Source organism: Mustela nigripes, chromosome 16, assembly GCF_022355385.1.
Source record: "Mustela nigripes isolate SB6536 chromosome 16, MUSNIG.SB6536, whole genome shotgun sequence".
NCBI lineage: Eukaryota > Metazoa > Chordata > Mammalia > Carnivora > Mustelidae > Mustela > Mustela nigripes.
In genome coordinates, this window is record NC_081572.1 from 59,732,958 (window position 1) to 59,750,444 (window position 17,487).

The 17,487-nt window shown below is 64.7% G+C and overlaps 1 protein-coding gene across 2 annotated transcripts; it reads right to left on the bottom strand.

Annotated features, from left to right (window-relative positions):
* Positions 1–490: 490 nt before the first annotated feature.
* On the bottom strand, positions 491–16,794 carry SMTNL2 (smoothelin like 2). 2 transcript variants are annotated; one of them, XM_059380869.1, is made up of 8 exons: positions 16,331–16,794; positions 9,843–9,927; positions 9,119–9,361; positions 8,472–8,541; positions 7,560–7,724; positions 6,785–6,902; positions 6,307–6,458; positions 491–1,386 (listed from the first exon to the last, which is right to left on the bottom strand). In XM_059380869.1, exons 1-8 carry the CDS (start codon positions 16,715–16,717, stop codon positions 1,260–1,262), a joined length of 1,347 nt encoding a protein of 448 aa, XP_059236852.1. In that variant the 5' UTR covers positions 16,718–16,794; the 3' UTR covers positions 491–1,259. The 2 variants fall into 2 exon arrangements, with proteins under 2 accessions (XP_059236852.1, XP_059236851.1); XM_059380868.1 differs by having other exon boundaries at positions 8,472–8,544; positions 16,331–16,793.
* Positions 16,795–17,487: the final 693 nt, after the last annotated feature.

Sequence of the window (17,487 nt, forward strand, 5' to 3'; positions counted from 1 at the left end):
ATATGAGCCTGAGGAGGCACAGGCTTTGGCGTTTGGAGCTTGTCGCATGAGCTCAGGACCTATCAGCTCCTTAGAAAGCTAGAATTCTAGAATTTTGTGCCTAAAATCCATCCCAGTTGGGAGAAGGTCTTGAATAAGCTAATGGGTACATGTGGGGGCTCTACAGATGTTCTGCGAGAACCTAGCGCAAACAGCTGTACGTGACCCAGTGCTCCCAATGGGACGGCAGTGGAGCCCAGCCGTGGCTGTCCCTGGCCCACCCATCAGCGCCCAGAGGGCGACTCCCAGTTCTCACTCACACAGCAGCAGGGGCAAGGAAAGACGTCCCAACAAATGTCCAAACATGACTGCCAACTTCCCAGGCGGTGACGGAGAAACAGAGGCAGACTCGGGGTGGGGAGGGGATTTGGGCAGAGTTTCATGGGAAATGCAAGCAAAGATCTACCGTCCACAAGGCCCATGTCTCGGAACAGAAAGAACAAACCGTGAGTGAAGCTGGACACATCGTTTTATGGACAAACAGGCAGCGGTACAAGCGCAGTGACTTCCATAGATACCTGCAGCAAATCCCCTTAAAAATGTGAGTAAAAACTAGCTCTCTGCGCAAAGGGCCTTGTCCTCCCCTAAAAGCTTTAAGGTCCTGAGAGCGCACTCTTAGCCAGATGCTCTTGGGGCCTCCCGGGCAGGATGGGGCGCCTTGGGACCAGGCGACAGCCTTCCCGTCTCCCCAGAGAGCCAGGGTGACTTGAAGGTCATCTGTTGCCCAGGACCTGGGAGAGATTAGACAGTTTCTTCCCAAGACGCGGTCTTCATGTCGGGCTGCTGGCGGAGAGTCCCCCCCCGCCTTCCTGGTAGAGGCCCAGAGGGAGGAAGCTACGCTAGTATGGGGACGGAGAGAGCTCTGGGTATGGTCATAAAACACACCTGGCGACCTGCAGAACGCCGTGAAGCCAGCGTATCAGAGTCACCTGCGGGGAAGCAATCTCGCATTCCAGAACCCACAGGCAAGCCTTTTACTGGAAGGGAGATCATGACTTAGCACCAATCGCACTCTGGTAGCCCTCCCTCTTCTGGGAGGCCCCGGCCGCACCCCACGCACCGCACAGTGCCCATGTCGAACGGCACAGTGGGCCAATGGCTGCGTGGCACAGGACAGCGACACTCTCACCCAGACCGCCAGGGTCACCCAGCTGGGGGAGCGCGGGCGGCCTCTCAGTCTCCTCCCAGGGCCGGCCCTGGCCAGCCAGGCCCCGCGGGCTTCATTCAAAGCGACGCAGGTGGTTGTACAGTGACTGGACGTAGGTGAAGACACACATGGGGTCCGGCCTGTGGCCCATCACCATCATGTCCTCCACCTCGATGAGCCGCTCGCAGTTGGCCAGGTTCCTGAAACACAGAAGCCCTGTCAGGGCAAGGGTCCCGGCCACCCGCCGGCCCCGCAGCCCTGCCGACAGAACGCCCCCCACCCCGCCCCGGGCCTTCCCAGGACCCGGGAGACCCCAGGGTCCCTCCCTCCAAGGCAGCACTGCCTAGACCCCGCATCCAGGAGCCACCGAGTCAATCCAGGTTCTCACGTCACCAGACTGCCTTGATGCACACTTCGGTGAAATTAACGTTCCCTCGGAAATTTCACTAAACGCACTTATAAGTTTGAATCTGAATTCTATTAGCAGTCTTTTAACACTTGTCTGAGACCCACGCTGGGAGACACGGCCCACGCCCGCGAACGTGCCCACGGTTTCACAAAGGTGCCCTCTGCCCCCGAGATTTCCCCCAGATGCTGGTTTCTCACCCTCCTCCACCCTGCTTAACTCAGGCACCCTGTTTCACCACCTGCTGGCTGACGGGTCCCAAGGCCAAGGCCAGGAAGTGGCCTACGACCCCCTCATGGCCTCCAGGCCCCCGGGGCCACACACACTCAGGAACACTGGTCTAGCCTTGGGGCCTGGTGTAGAGGGGAAGCTGGGAGTTCTCTGGGCTGGAAAGAGAGGGGTCTCCCCGCTGTCCCCAGCCCCCGGGGCAGCACCCACAGTGACAGGGGTCAGCGCCAGTCTTCAGACTGTTGGTCCCTCCAACTGCTACCCATGCTGCCCAGGGCACAGGAATCATGGCACTGACTGGGCTCAAACGCCCACACCTGGTGCTATCAGCATCCGTCCCTCTGTGGTGGGGCGGGGTTCATGGTCCCGAGGTCCCCGCCTCCTCCCCCGTGAACAAGTACATGACTGTCAGGGTTCACGACCTGGCCCCTTCTTTACTGACTTGGGGTAAGAAAGACACTTCCCTTCTCCCAGGCTCCGACCACCCTGCACCAGGCAGCGGGGCTCTCTGTGCCCCCAAACAGCATGGTTAATTAACACCAGCGGTACTTGTCATTTCTGTCATGGCGCTCAATTTAAGGAGCATGCACATGGACGGGACAGCTGGTTAGAATTTGGACTCTGAGCAGCTGGGTTTGGAGGCTGGCTCTGCAACTCGTGCCCCCATCCCATGCTGGTACCCTGGGGCCGGCGGGCCAGTGCTGGTGCCTCCCATGGCCCTTCCCTGGTCCCACGCCCGGGACTGGGATACAAGCTCGGGGCCCTGCCCTGCATGCTGGCCGGACACCAGCCTCCTCTCAGAACCCAAAGATCAGAGTGAAACACAGACATCTGTCCTGGGGCCCACTGCCGCCTCCCCCTTGGTTTGGAGTGGGTCCCTGTGAGGGAACCCAGTGGTTTCATGAGGTGATGGGGGGCTTGGTCCCGGGCAGGGCTCCATGGTGTCCCTGGCGGGCCAGGTCGGAGCTCCGTGTCAGTGAAGTGTGAGCTCTGACCAAGGGCAGGCCTGTGGGGAAGGGTTTGCTTTGCTGGTGGGGAAGCATTGCGAACCCAAGGCCTTCCCACCTCGGCACGTCTGCCGGGCCATCCCCCAGACACGGGGTCCACAGCCCCCAAGTTAGATGAGAGCCATCTTGAAATCCTGACTGTCAGCCTGGAAAGAGAACAGAGTGCCAGCCCCCAAGCACTGGGGACAGGAAAGCAGCTCTTTCTGCGGTGGCCCTACTCGGCTGGCCCTCTCTGCCCCAAGGCCAGGAAAGTTCCCCTCACACGTAGGCTTTTTCGCCTCTGCGTCCTTCCTACCTATCCGTCCCACACGTGCATTCTCAGCCTGACTTTTCCCCACATCTCCTGCCAGAAGAGAACCTTCCGAGAACCTCCCTATCGTGTCTTTCTACAAGACTAAACAGCTCCAAGGGCACCAGGGACCATGTCTGCGTTGCTTCTAACGTCCTCCCTGCCTTCTTACCAGAGGGCGCCCAGAACGGCGGCGTGTTCCAGCCCGTGCAGGGAGAGAGTGCTGACCCCCGTCTGCACTCCCGAGGCTCCCACCACGGGCTACACTGCCCAGACAGCAGGGCTTCCCCATCAGGGTGGTGGTGAGGATAGGGATGAAGGCCTCCCCGGCCTTCGACGAGAAGCCGTGGGCAAGGTCCCGGCTCCCCTGCCAACCACCAGGGCCCCAGGCCCCACCCCACCAGCCACAATGGTCACATAGAGTCTCCTAGGAGCTGAATGAAATTTCAGAATCAGAATATGGTAAGAGGAAATGATGATCGGTACTGATTTTTACAAAAATACATGAGTCTCAAAATACTCGAGGCCCCCCTGGCTCTTTCTGAAGAGCTGAGGCCCAATGGACACATCCATAAACCGCTCTGGTAAAAGGCGACACCAGCTCGCCGCAAGAACTCAGACACCGTAGACGCGTCCAAAGGATGAAGGACGACCATTTTCTAATGAGTTCCCGAGGCCGCACTCTGCCTGGGGCTGGTTCCGACTCTGCCAGTCCAGCTCTACCCAGATCCTCCATCAGCACGGGCTGGCCCAGGAGGGACGTGGAGGAGGGGCACGGGGTTATTTTTACTTAAGGCTTCTCTAGATGCAGATGCCCAGCGCGGGCGACCGCCTCCCAACTGGCTTTGGAGACACACGGTAACCGGAGAGAAGGACACGTTCCCCACAGGGCATGTGGGAGCCGCGGCCACGCACCCGGCCCTGGGCCTGCCCTGATCCACGGCTAGGGGTGGGGCTGGTGTGGAGAGGGGGCCCCGGGTGGGGGTGGGGTGCAGAGGGGACCCCCCACCGTGCCCCCACCCACTGCAGCCACCTCCAAAAAAGGGCTGGTGTTCCCGCCTTCCAAGCCCCAGAGGCCTGTCCAACAAGGGAGCTCGCGCTGCTGTCAACACGGAATTGCTGGCATATGAGGCCGCAGGAGTCTCTGGGCTGTCGGTCCCCTACTGGGACGAGGGGCAGCACCAACCCTGGCCCCACACAGGTTCCCAAGCCTCCGCTGTGCCTCTCTGGCCCTTGCTTGTGGAAGGGTCTGGAAACGCTCCCCGACGGGAGGTGCCCCCGCGTCCGAGGAGCCCGTGTACCCTCCATCGCACCCCACCCGCTCCTGGCCAGCCTGCTGCCCACAGAACCAGGTGACCCAAACTGCACCTGTGAGGTCACCTCCCACAGGACCCCCAGCGGAGACCCCTTCCCAGGCCCTGAACAAGCTGCACCCCCGCCCCTCAAGGCCGCAGAAGAGCCCAACAAGCCCCCTACCCCCGGCCACCAAGAGCTCAAGGCCACAGGCCGACCATCCTCCCCTCCCCCGTCACAAGCAGGCTCAGGCCGCAGGGAGGCAAGGCCAGGCTGCGGCCCCTCCACCCGCTCTGGGGAGGAGGAGTGAAGAACCCGGAGCGTACGGCATTTCACCCCCAGGCTGGGAGTAGAGGAAAAGTGTGTCCAAGTCTAGAGGCTCCAGGAGCCCACCCCTCCTGCGGGGAGAGCGCAGCCTCCGATTGCTCCGGCTCTGGCTGCGGGGTTTGGGGTGGGTGAGGGGGGCTGCATTCCCAGTGGCCCAGGGCCCCTCTCCCCATTCCGCCCAGCCTGGCCCAGGGCACGGCCCCCTGGTCTTGATGAAAGAGAACCCCGGGGGCCGCATGCGCCCCACACGCCCCGAGTCTGCACTTTGAGGGCCACCATTCCTGGGCTCCCACCAGCGAGGCGCCCTCCCCAACACCGGCCGGCCCCCTTGGCTCTGCTTCCCGCCGTCTGGGTCCGGTTGCATAACACACTCCCTCCAGAGCTGCCTCTGTGATTAGGATGACAGCTACACCAAACAGCCAAGAAAGGGAAGGTTCTGGAAGGATACACGGAGTTCCTGGGACCCCGAGTCCAAGCATGTCACCCGAGACCACACTACAGGGCAGTACCAACATTCCGACAGCTCTGCCACGAAGCTGGTAGCTGCCGTCTCCATCATGCCCCCCCGAGCAGGAGCTGCCGGCAGCCCCGGAGAGCTCCAGCCCCTCAGCTCTGGCGGGACCCATGGACCCGTCCCTGGCCAGGTCCAGGGTCCAGGCCTGGAGTGAGGCCTACCCCTGCTCAGGGCACTGGGAACACGCAGGCTGCTGGGGCCTGATGTAAGCAGGCACAGAGGCTGCCCCGCGAGAGAGAAACGTGCCCTCCAGGAAACTTGGCTTTGCGGGGGGGCTTCTTTCCCTCCGACCTTCTGCCCCTTAATTCCTGGAAACTGAGCATCTGGTAGCCCTAAACATCCTCCACTGTCCCCAGGCTGCCCCACCCTCTGCCCCCTGATGGTGTCCAGCCAAAGGAGGCCCCAATGTGCGGACAGAGCCCTTTCCCCCAGCCCCTGCCCCCCGGCCACTGGGAGCTGGTGCATCTACTACTCTGTCCCTGCAGCCACTCTCCAGCCCCCCGAGAACACAGGCAGACCAGCCCAGGGAATTGCCTGCACCCCCACTGGAGCCCTGATGCCCCACGTGCCACCTCGAGTCAACCACCACATCCCAGACAGGAATCCCAGACGGGACACCCCAGACTCTGCCCCACCCAGCCTCCTTGCAGAGAGTGGGTCTCCGGGAAGTAGACAATTTCGTATCAGATGCCAGGACAGCATTAGAGAAGCATGATCGACTTGTCAGAGAAGCTCTTAAGATGTCTCCCAGGCAGACCTTCTATCTCCTGCTCGCCCCAAAGCAACGGAATCTCCCCGCCCACCCCGAAAGAACAGGTGGGGTGCCCTGGGAGACCCCACCCCGCGGCCCCCAGACCACACGGCAGGGCCAGGCACCCAGCAGGAAGGGCAGGTGCGACGAGCCAAGCGGCAGCTCCACAACGAATCTGGGCGACCCCCCAGACTAGCGTCTCCCGGGTGGTGCAGGAGGTGAGCAGAGTGGAGGGCCTCGCACCCAGCCTGCCTGCGGCACCCCCACCCCAGGGCCGACGCCCGCTCGGGACCCGCCATGCTCACTCAGCCATGGTAAAGGCCAGCTCAAAGTTCTTCTGCCGCTGCGCCGGGCTCAGGGCGCCGTAGTCAAAGGCGTCAGGGAAGAAGGAGTGCACCAGGGCGCAGAAGGCCATCCCGTCGCTCCAGCTGGAGGAGAAGTTCTGCAGGTCCACATGCTTCCAGGCGGCCAGGGGTCAACACAGGGAGGTGAGTGGGCGCACGGCTCCCCCACAGGCTGCCCCTCCCAGCGCCCACCAGGTCAGCAAGAAGTCACAGCCACCAGACCCCAGCCGGTCAGGTGCACAGGTCCAGCCTCAGGAGCCCCAGGGTTTCTGAGCACGTGCTGTGGGCGGCCAGCAACCCCCGGGGAAGGCCAGGACTCCAGCCCACCCCTATGCCCCGGCCCCAGAGGCACCCTGGCCCCTGGGGAAGCCGGGACTCCAGCCCACCCCCACGCCCTGGCCCCCGAGGGGACCCCGGGCTGGGGCGGAACCCAGCTCACCTGGTAGCCAAGCGTCTTCTTGCGACACCACTCCAGCAGGAGCTGCTTGATGCTGCTGGCGCTGGCCACCCCGAAGCTCTGGGACCGCTTCAGCTTGGCCCGTGCCTCGCCTTTGCCCCTGTGCGAAGGGTGCAGCCTGCAGGGGGGCCCTCCTCCTCCTCCCCCCAGGCCCGGGGCTCCCCGGTGATCCCACGCCCCCAGGAGCATGTCCCCGCCGGCTCTGCTCCCCCAGGGAGAACCTCCCTTGACAATGTCCGCAGGTCGGTCCTCCCTCCAGCCCCCAAGTTCCTGTCTATACCCCAGCCTGGAAATCAGGACCCCCGAGCCCTCAAGGCCTAAGGCCGCTGTCCGCAGCTCCCCCTTCCCTTCATCCCAGCCACCCTGAGGCCACACTCACTGACAGGGTTCCTTCCTAACCAGAGAGGGGTCCTCATCTGTACCCCAAGAACACTCCCTAGCAGCCGAGATCGGGCTGTCTGCCTCCGCCTCCCTCCCTGGTAGGAGGCCGTCGGGACGGGAGAGGCGTCCTCACCACACAGGCCTGGCCCCACCCTGCACACGGCAGGTCAGGCTGACTGCTGGATACCTTCGCAAACACCAGCTCTGTCTCTGCGAGGGACAGGGTGCCCGCCACCGTTCCCCTGGGAATCCCTGTCGTGCCCAGAAACCAAGGGAGGGTGACAGAGGGCCGCCTGGGGCACCCCCAGAATGGGCAGGAGAGGGGCTCTCGTCACGGGAACAGGGCCGGGCCCCACTCTGGGTCAGGTGTCCGTACTTGCCCGCGGTGTCCTGCTCCCACTTCTCAAACAAGGCCTTCCGGGCCTGTGCCCCCGACGTGCGGGGCAGCGTCTGCGACCTCACCAGCTCCCTGCGCCGGGCCTGGGCCGTGGCTGGCGGCGGGGGGGATGGGGGCGACCGGGGCGGCGTTGCCAGGGGTGGGCTGAGGAGAGAACCACGTGTCAGGAACACCAGGCCCCCACGGCCTCAGCCCCCCACCCTCACCCCACAAGTGACAGTGACGGCGGCAGGGGAAGCAGCAGGGACAGAGGAAGCCCCGCAGGCTCCAGGCCCACCCTGCCGAGCTGGTTGGGATCCAGCCTCTGTCCAAGCCGCACACCCAAGAGAGCAGCCCCCTCAGCAGGTGCCAGGTCCTGGGGCGGGCAGGGCGGGGGTACCCCAGACCAGCCCCACGGGGCCCAGCCCGCCCACCACTAGATAAGACCCTCTTTGTTTCCTCCTCAACCGTGTGCCAGAAAGTCACAATTTCCCTTTATGATTACAAGAAAAGCTGAGCCCCACCGCCCCCATCCAAGCTCCAGTGTCCGTCTAGCTGGCCTGGGGGAGCCAGGAGGAGGCCTGCACCCGGGGCGGTGGGGGGGCCCACACACCTGCCGCAGCCCAGGGGCCTCTCCAGGTGCCTCCTCCATCCCGAGCAGGCGGCGGGAACCACCCAGCGGAGATAGCCTGGCCAGCGGGGTGCAGACTGCCTCCCTCCCTCCATGCTCTGTGGGCCTGAGATGACCCTCCCAGCCTCGCCAGGCCCTGATCTGAGGCGTCCACATAGAAACAGCCGCCGCCACGTTTCTCCAAGCAAGACTGTGCAGGGTGCAGGGGGAGAGCTGCCCCGCCTCCCCGGCTGCCCTGGCTCTGGACCCTGGCTCGCCGTGGGGGCGGGGACGAGACCCACCTGTCGCCGTCCCTGCCTGTCAGTGCTGCCGCACGGCCGGCACCAGACCGCGGGACACAAGGGCTCTTCTCTGCTGGACGGGGAGAGAAGACAAGTAGGCCTGGGTGCAGGGCGGTCCCACCGCCGGCCCCTCCCGGCCCCAGCATCGCTCCCCGGACAGGAAGTTGCCCCAGGCTCCCGGCCCCACCTCGGCCAGCAGTTGAGGGACAGGAAGCTGGGAACGTAAAGCAAGGACACAAAAGGGCTGGTACAGGTCCCCACCCTGCATTTGAGGGCCCAGGCCTCCCGGGCCGCTGCATCTGCAGCAGACACTTCATTCCCAAACCCTCATTCTGGAAGCCCTGCCCCGGGACCACCACCGACAGCCTGACCACAGGCCAGACCCGGGGAAGCATGCCAGACTGTGCAGGGGTGCAAACCACCTTCTCCCCGCAGCTCCGCCTGATGACAGCCATGGGGCGTGCCTCAGTCAGACAGGGATGGGCCGCATGGAAAGGCCAGGGGAGGGGGTAGTGGTGGGGGCCGGGGTGGGGCTGCAGTGCCGCCCCAGCTTTTCTGGGTCTCTTGACAAGCTCCCACCTCTGCGCCCTGCCCGCCCTCCACCTTGGGGTGGGGTCTGCCCCCAGGCCCTGCTCTCTTGCTCCTACCACTGGGACCGGGAGTCCAGGCCATGGTGGGCTCACTGGGGCTCAGGCTGGGCACCCCCAGGACGGCAGCAGACGTGGGTGAGAGAGCTGTGGCCGAGGTCTCCCCGGAGAACCTCTCCGAGACCCGTGTGACGGCTGTGACGGGCTGGTGGGGCAGCCGCAACGAGAGGCTCACGGGACGCGGCTTCGGAGGCTCTGGAGCCGGGAAGGTTTGGGCAGTTTCCGGGGGTCCTTCACCCAGACCTGGAACACGTGACCATGGGGGCAGGGGGCAGGTCAGCCAGGCATCCAAGCCGACTCAGACGCCCCAGGAGCACTCTAGCCTCCCTGCACCTCCCCTCTCACCTCCTCCGGGAAGGCCTCCCTGACCTCCCTCTTCTGCAGACACCTCAAAGCTCCAACCAGACTTTATGTCTGTTCCAAACTGCCCTCAGAGTCAGCTCAGTAAGCATGAGCAGCCCGTCAGCCACTGCACTGCTCGCCGCTTGGACGAGCGCTCAGCCCCAGCCGCACTCCTCGGGAAACAGGGAGCTCAACACCTCCCGAGAGCGCCCGTTTCCCTCTGTGTTTAGAAAGCTCTGCTTCACCCTGAGCAAAGCCGCCCCCTGACAGTCTCTCTAGCTGCTGGGGTCCGGGTTCAGGACCCCTCCCAGCCAAGCGCTGGCGGGGCACAAAGGCAACCCACGCCCCCCCCCCCCCCCCCGTCCCGTGCCGTTGCCCCTACCTCCCCCTGGCTGGTGCCCGTTCTCGATGACGTCCGAGGCTTTCCGCGCCTCTGGTTCGCCGGCTTCGTCCTGGTGGTCCAGGCTCTGCAGAGACACACGCCCAAGGAAGCCCCATCAGGCAGGGCCCGCTGCCCCCCCGCAGACCACTGTCTAAAGGGCCCCCTCATTCTGGGGCCAAACAACCCACACGTTTGAGAGGCAGCCCCCAGAAGATACCGCAGTGGGCCCAGGTCCCACGGCAGGCTGGAGTACACCCAGCCCCCGCCACGCAACCCCTGGGGTCCAGCCAGGCAGACGTGCCCAGAGTGCCAGGGACAAAAGGTAAGGAGCCATGTATAAGGTGACCCGGCATTCTCCAGACCACTCCCCAGGCCCCGAGAGCCAGCACCCCAGGCCGGGCAGGCCCGTTCGTGCTAGCCGGACCTGCCAGCCAAGGGCTGCCAAAACCAGAAGCACAAGGTCCTCTGGGCCAACGTCGGGCACAGGGCACCGAGGACTTTCATTAGACCCAGAGCTATGAAGTGCCCAGGTGCCCGGAGCGGGGGGACTGCCTGGTTCCTCGGGGCCCCTTCTTCCCTCCACACAGCAGCAGAGCCGACCCCAAAAGCCCCTGGGGGCCTGGTGTTCCAGCCGCGCCACCGACCGCCATGCTGCTCGACTCAGATCAGCCCCTTCAGGTCTCCGTTTCCCTGCTGGAGGCGGAGGCAGCTCCACGAGTCCCCTCTGAGCGTCCCACAGGCGTCAGGACCTTTTTCTGGGCCTGGTGCTTAAACCAACGTGCTTCTGCCTCCCACAGGCATGCTAGCCTGTTCGACAGAACCCAGGGGCTCAGAGAAGGGGCCGTCCTCGGTCACACGTGAAGACCCCCTGACATCTGTGGCTGGAGGAACATTCTCCTCCACCGGGACCCTGCCCTTCTCACAGGGAGGGTCACGTGGAGGCCCAGACCCGGGGGTAGCCTGGCAGGAAGGGGATCCAGGCCGACCACTACCAGGCCTCTCCTCAGGGGCCACACTGGGCACCTGGAGAGGCTGACCGTCCCCTTCCCCGACACTTCCAGGCTGTCTCATGGTCTGCAAGGTTCCCAGACGACTAACAAAACCCATCCCGGGCCCCAGACTCAGCTGCTCCCACAGCGAGGGCTAGTGGCGGCCACTCTGTCAGTCGGGGTCGGGCGGGTGGGGGACCCAGGACCTGGAGCACACACCACCAAGCCAGCCTGACAGTCATGCCTCCGGCAAACTTCCTCCAGCCCAGTGGGCCTGGGAGGCCTTCCCAAGCCAAGTCTGGAGTAAGCCCGGCAGACGAGGAGGGGAGGCCATTCCCGGCGGAGCGACTCATGTCTGCAGAAACAGGCTTCCACGTACAGAGCACTCTGATCCAGCAGCAGGAGACACACCGCGCAGCCCCTGGTGCTGGCCCCGAGGGAGGGGACACAGGCCCAGGCTGCAAAGGCAAGACCAGAGCTTTGGGGGGAGGGAGAGAAGGTGGAGGATGGGGAGGGACGAGGCCTCTTCAGAGCTTGGGCTTTGGATCCTAGTGGAGAGTGTCCAGGAGGAAGAGGGGAGTGTCGGTGGGAACGGAAGGATCTGGGTCTGGGGTACATGGAGTGTAAGGTGAGCCTGGGGCAGCGGGGACACGAGGTCAGGAGACGGCTTGGTGTCTGTGCCCGCAGCTGAAGAGGAAGGATGGAGGACCAGGTGGAGCAGGAGTCCTGCCTCCCCAGCACAGCGGAGGAACAGACGCCCGGGGCGCATGGGGCCTGGGGTGGAGAGAAGCAGCATCTCAGAGGGGAGTAGCCAGACAGGCAGGGGGAGGTGGGAGCATGGGAACCAAGGAGGCAGGTGTGCCACAGCACCCATGGGTGGTCTGGGGTCAAGGAGAAGGTGGCGATGAGCTCTAGACCCTTCATGCTGGGTTCACGGAAGAAGAGCTTGCTGGTGAGCTCAGGGACTGAATCGGGCTGGTGGGGAGAGAAGCCGGTGGAAACGCTGGTTGTGCCAGAAGACAGAGCAGTTACAGGGGCTCTTCCAGGTGGATGCGGTGGGACAGGGGACCCTCTGCAGGTGGGGTCCGCAGAAGTGAGAAAGGCCAGAATTCGGGTGACCCCTCAGCTCCTGACTCAGGAGGGCGGGGGAAGGATCAGGCCCCCTTGCGGGTGCAGTGCAAAAGGCGGGGGGCACTTGGGAGCACCCGCAGAGGCACCTGTGGGCTGATCTGAAGCCAACTCAGCAGGGGGAGGAGAAACAACCCGTCCACCCTGAACCCCAGCCCCGACCTGTCAGCAGGGCCAACTCCGCTCTGGGGTCTCCATGTCCCCCCACCCACCCTACTCTGGTCCAACCGGTGCCACAGGTCCAGGTAGGAGCCTGGAGGGACAGGCTGATGGTGAAACCATTTCTTAGGAATGTGGGTCTTTATGGGGGGGCCCCCAGACGCCTGTTCCTGCATGTCGCAGGTCCCCCACCCCTGTGAAGCCCCAGGGAACCGGCCGCCACCACCAGACAGGAAACGAGCTCTGGACCAGCCAGATTCCCATCAAGGGGTCTCAGCCAGACTGCAGCCAGGGTGGGGGCCGAGCCCAGACCCCCCGGGTCCCCTGCCCCTCCCTCGAGGAAAGGGCTGTGCTCTACCCATGTCCCAGGCCAACGGACTCCTCGGAGCCCACCCTCCACCCCATCATCACATGACCCAGAAGCCTAAATCCCGTCCTACTATAGGCAGCGGCGGACCCAAGGTTTGGGACCCAGGTCTCCCAACCCAACCCAAGACTGGCCACAAAGTGCTCCAGCCTTCCAGAAAACAGAGGACAGCTCAGCATGAACTTATCCCCTGAGCCTGGGGCAGGATGGACCCCTGGCCCCCACTGGACCTTAGTCTAATTAGGGAGAGGAGACGGGGGTAATGATGGAGTAAGCTCCCCAGCAGGACCTCTGTGCACCGAGCCTCAAACCAAGGAGCTGGGCTGGAGCGAGCCCTTGCCGGGGTCCCCAAGCACACCCTGGGGCCTCCAGCTGGCTCTCCCAGCATCGGGGTCAGCCTGCCTCAGCCCCATGGGGAGCCCTGGGGACAGGAACTGGTCCTGCGGAGTTCCCCACCTGGGCTCTGTGTGACGGGGACGGAGGCCCCTGTCTGGGAGTCCAGGGCTGAGGACATTCACGGGGGCAGGGCCGCAGGGCAAGTGATTTCAGGGTCTCTGGGGACAGTCCTCTCCCTGGGAAGTTTGGAAACACTTTTAGGAGGGTGGGCACATTTGGGGTGTTCTCCTTTCTGCCTGACCCTCCACACCCTTAGCCCGCATGCAGCCCTGGAGTGACCAGCGCGCCCCCCCCTCTAGGACTGCTGCTCCCCCCTCCTTCCCCCACACTCGGTTCTCAAGACTCCGTCCCAATGCAGGCCTCCCGAAAGCAGCGACCTCTGCTATCACACAGGCGTCTGGGAGAGGAAGGCAGATAAGGGAGTCTGGTTTCTCTCGTAGGCGGGCCTGGACCGGAGCTCCCGGCAGCTGTCCCTGAGGGCCTCTCCCGCCACCACCTCGAGAGAACGCCGTGGCTCCGGCTCGGCCCGGGACCCTTCCAGGGAACAACTCCGGCCTGGCCTCAGGCAGCTGCCATCCACCACAGGCCCCTGCCGGCGGATGTCGCTGTTGAAGAACCCAGTCCACCCAGCACAAGGGGCCCACCCAACCTGCCCAGCCCCATCCCCCTTGGTTTAGATACAGAAAAAGGCCTCAGAGTGGATGTGACCAGAGCAGCTCCCATCTGCTCCAGGGACTGGGGCCTCCTACGGGAAGTCCACCCTGGTTGCTCCCACGCATGTCCGGCCCTCTCCCTCCTCTCAGACCTTCCCTGGCTACAGCTCTGTCCTCTCACTACCTAGCAAGGCCAAAGTGTGTGCACTGGGAAGTAGATTAACCCACTCTTCCCCCATTAGGTTCAGGGTCCATTTCTACGCTAAGTAGGACCCACCTCCAACACCTACAAACCCCCAGTTTGAAACAGCAGAAAGCAAAAGGCTCTCCAAATCTGGCTGATTACAGAGGGGTGGGGTAACCCGTAACCCTCCCCTCTTGACACGGGGTGTGAGAGACAAGGGGCAGCCCCGTGCCCAGCCTGAAGCCGACTCCCCGTGCAGGACGGGGCACACTGTGCAGGCCAGAGCTGCTCATTCCCCTATATGAGCGCACATGAACGTGCACGCGGCTCCGCACAGCCCCTTTTGCTGCCAGCAACGGGTCCGCGCTCGTCAGCAGTGGGGACCAGCGCTTCTGAAGCCAGGCAAGGGGGAGCTGCGCCCCCCGATGGAACCCCCCCCCCGTCCTCCACCCAGTGATGTTCGTCTTTCTGAGGCCCGCAACCCCCGTTCCAGCTGGGTGTCCGTCCCCATCCCTGAAGAGCCACAGCGGCCCTGCTGGCCCGTGACCCCAGCCTTGAGATTTCGGGGGCCCTGGCATCTCCTGCTCATCACCCAGGGCTCCTGCCTCACCTTCTCCTTCTGCCCTGCAGCCCTCCCCCGCTGCCACCTTCAACGGCCAACTCTGGCCTGGTGTCTCCCTGATGTCCACCCTCGACTGCCCTTGGCACCCCAGATCTGTGGCTCCACCTGCTCTGGGACAGTGTCCCCTAGATGTCCCCCAGACCCGCCCATGCAGCATGACCCCAGCAGAGCTGTGACCCAGCAGCTCCCCGGGCAGGCTCCTGTCTGTGCCCAAACGCCACCTCACCATGCGGACTCCCCCTTTCAGACCTTGCCCCAAGGCAGCCCCTGGTCCCCATGCCCCTAGCCCTGCCCCCGTTCAGGCTGTCTTCTCTCCTGGGGCTGTCCCACCTTAACCCACCCTGTCTCCAGCCGCCCTCCACCCTGCCATCCGTCCTTGCAGGAGCTTGCAGATGGCTAGTGGGAAGACCCTGTCCCTCTCTGCCCGGCACCCCTCACCCACCACCCCCATATCCAAGAGGACCAGCTCACCTCTGGCCGATTCCCACTGAGGCAGATGACTGGAGAGCCCCCTGACATGTGTATGAGCAAGCATGTGCACATGCACGCTCATCTACGCATGACGCAGACATTATTTTTCTGAAACCTCGGGCAGCTGCTTCCATTGAGTGTGTGTCAGAACACAACTTCAAAAACGGCCGATGACACAGTTTATTAAGCACGTGCGAGCTCACAGTGGTGACTGTATGCCATGGATGTATCGTGTTTTGTGCTCATGGGACAGAATTAACTGTATCTGTACTTGCAGACACTTTGCACAGATCACTGGCCCGCCTGGGGGCTCTGCCACCCCCCATGGTTGAGGAAGGTCTTGCCCCCAGGGACAAAGCCTGGTTCCCTTAGCCAGCACCCAGAGGGCCCTCACAATTCACCCTCCCCCTCTCACTCCCATCAGGCTCCCCTCTGGCCAGGCAGTGCCTTTGGGTTTGCCAAGCCTGCGTGCACAGCCCTGTCCCACCTCCACCTGCCTGAGCAGCGGCAATCCCTGGGCCTCTGTCAGGCACAGGCTTCCCGGGATACCCACTGGGCAGGCACATGGCTCTGGCTGCCCGTACACGGTTGGCACTGCGCCATCTGGGGCCATCTCCCACCCAGCTGGGATGTCCTGGGGCAAGCGCTGAGCTGATCCCCCTCCGTCTGGCCCCTGGGCGGCAACCCAGCCCACACAGGAGATTGACTGCATGAGGGATTGAGCCAAGGAGGGGCAGCAGGTGCAAAGGGCTCAGACCCAGACCCTGGAAACCCAATCCCAGAGCACATGCCTGAGCAGAGTGGAAAATCCCACCTAAGGGCCACTGCACACAGCATGGAAACATTCTAACCTGCCTCTCCTGGAGGCCCCGTGCTCAGAGAAGTGACTGGTCCACACACACACCACACACCCCATGAACTCCCTGCTGGTCACTGACCCCGCGAAGCTAGAGACTGCTCAAGGCTGGTTTCCCCGGATCCCTTAGCCCCCTACCAGTTCCCAAATGAGATGACCCCAGCCACATCGTGTCCTCCTCGCCTCCGGCTCACACACACAAGGGGCCTGAGTTCTCAGTCTGGGTTAATTAATAACGTGAGCCGTCAGGCCTCAGTGAGCGGCAACGCGGGGGGCCGTGAATGGAGGTGGGGGTTGCTGACCATTCGGATACGCCCGCGGCGAGCAGGCGATGTGGAAATGGTCGGGGGCCCTAACTCAGCGCCTAAGCCCTTAGCGTCACAGGACAAAGGGGAGAGGGAGACCAAATTCTGGGCAAACCAGGGCCTGGTTCCAAAGAAAGGAGGGGGCCCGAGACAGGTGCAGCAAGCAGGCTTCTCCGACCCTCTCCCACAGCGGAGCGCTGGCCAGACCCCCACACCGAGTCCCAGCCGCCTGCGGCCCGCGGCCCCCAACCCAGCAGACGCGTGCGGGCGGGCGTACGCACTGGCGGCGGAGGGGCGGCCCCGGGGCGCGCAGCCCCACGCCCTCGGCGCCCACGCACCGGCGCTCCCCGAGCCTCACCTGGCTGCGGCCGGACAGCGAGAAGGTGGCGTGGCTGGCGAAGCGCGCGGTGCCCAGGCGGGGCGCGCGGCCGGGGACCCCGGGCGGAGGGCTGGGCGTGCCCGGAGTGCCGGCCGCGGGGGACGGGCCGGTCCCCAGAGCCTCCACCTGCCGCGTCAGGCGCTCGAGCTGCGCCTGCAGCCGCTGGTTATCTCGCTGCAGGTCGGCCACGGTGCGCGCTAGCGGGCCGGCTAGGCGCAGCGCCTCGGCCACGCGCCGCTCCACGCCGCGCTGCAGCCCCTGCATGTCCTCGTGCAGCGCGCGCACCGCGCTCTCCAGCGCCGCCTCGTAGCGGCCCAGCGCCTCCCGCACCGTGCGCGCCTCCTCGGCCTCGGGTCCCGGCTCCATGGCCGAGCGGAACGCACGGGGCGAGCGCGGGCCTGGCGGGGAGACGCCGAGATCCTCCGCCGCTGCGGGCTGCGACTGGCCGCCCCCGGGCCGGGCTCGCCGGAGGGGCGGTGGGAGGGCGGGCGGAGGGCGGAGGGCGGAGGGCGGGGCGGGCCCGCGAGCCCCGGGACTGGGCGCCGAGCGGGGGCGGGGCCTTGGGGGCGGGCCCCGGGCGCACGGGGCGGGGCGGGGGTTCGCGGAGGCGCGGATCCAGGCCCTCCCCGCGCTGCAGTCCCGAGAGGCTGGGGGATTGGTGGGGGGCGCTCCGGTTCAAGACCATCCCCCGGCGACCCCGGAGGAGCGGCGTGCGGCCTGGGCGAGGGGCGGCCGCCCCACCGGAAGAAGGCCTCGACCCCCAAGTGGACTTTACCCTGGGGACCACAGACGCGGGTTCTGCGTTCCCTTCGGGCTCTCACCCGCCGGGCCTGGTCCCGCTGGGGGTGGGGACTCCCCCGCTGCTCAGAGAGATCTGAGGGCAGCAGGAGTCTCCAGAACCGCCATCCCGACCCTCGCCCTGTCCGGGTCCCTGCCCTCTCTAGGCTGTGACAGGCTCTCCCAGGCACAGACTCACCTGACGGAGCTCCGCCTGCCATCTCATGCACCTGTTAAGACCGGGAGCTGGAGACCCGCGAGAGGTCCCCTCCCAGCCCCACTCTGTGTGGCTCCGTCTTTGTGTCCTCCTGGCCTCCGGTCAGAAGGGGCTCCAGGCTCCCCAAGGGGCCCCTAGTGGG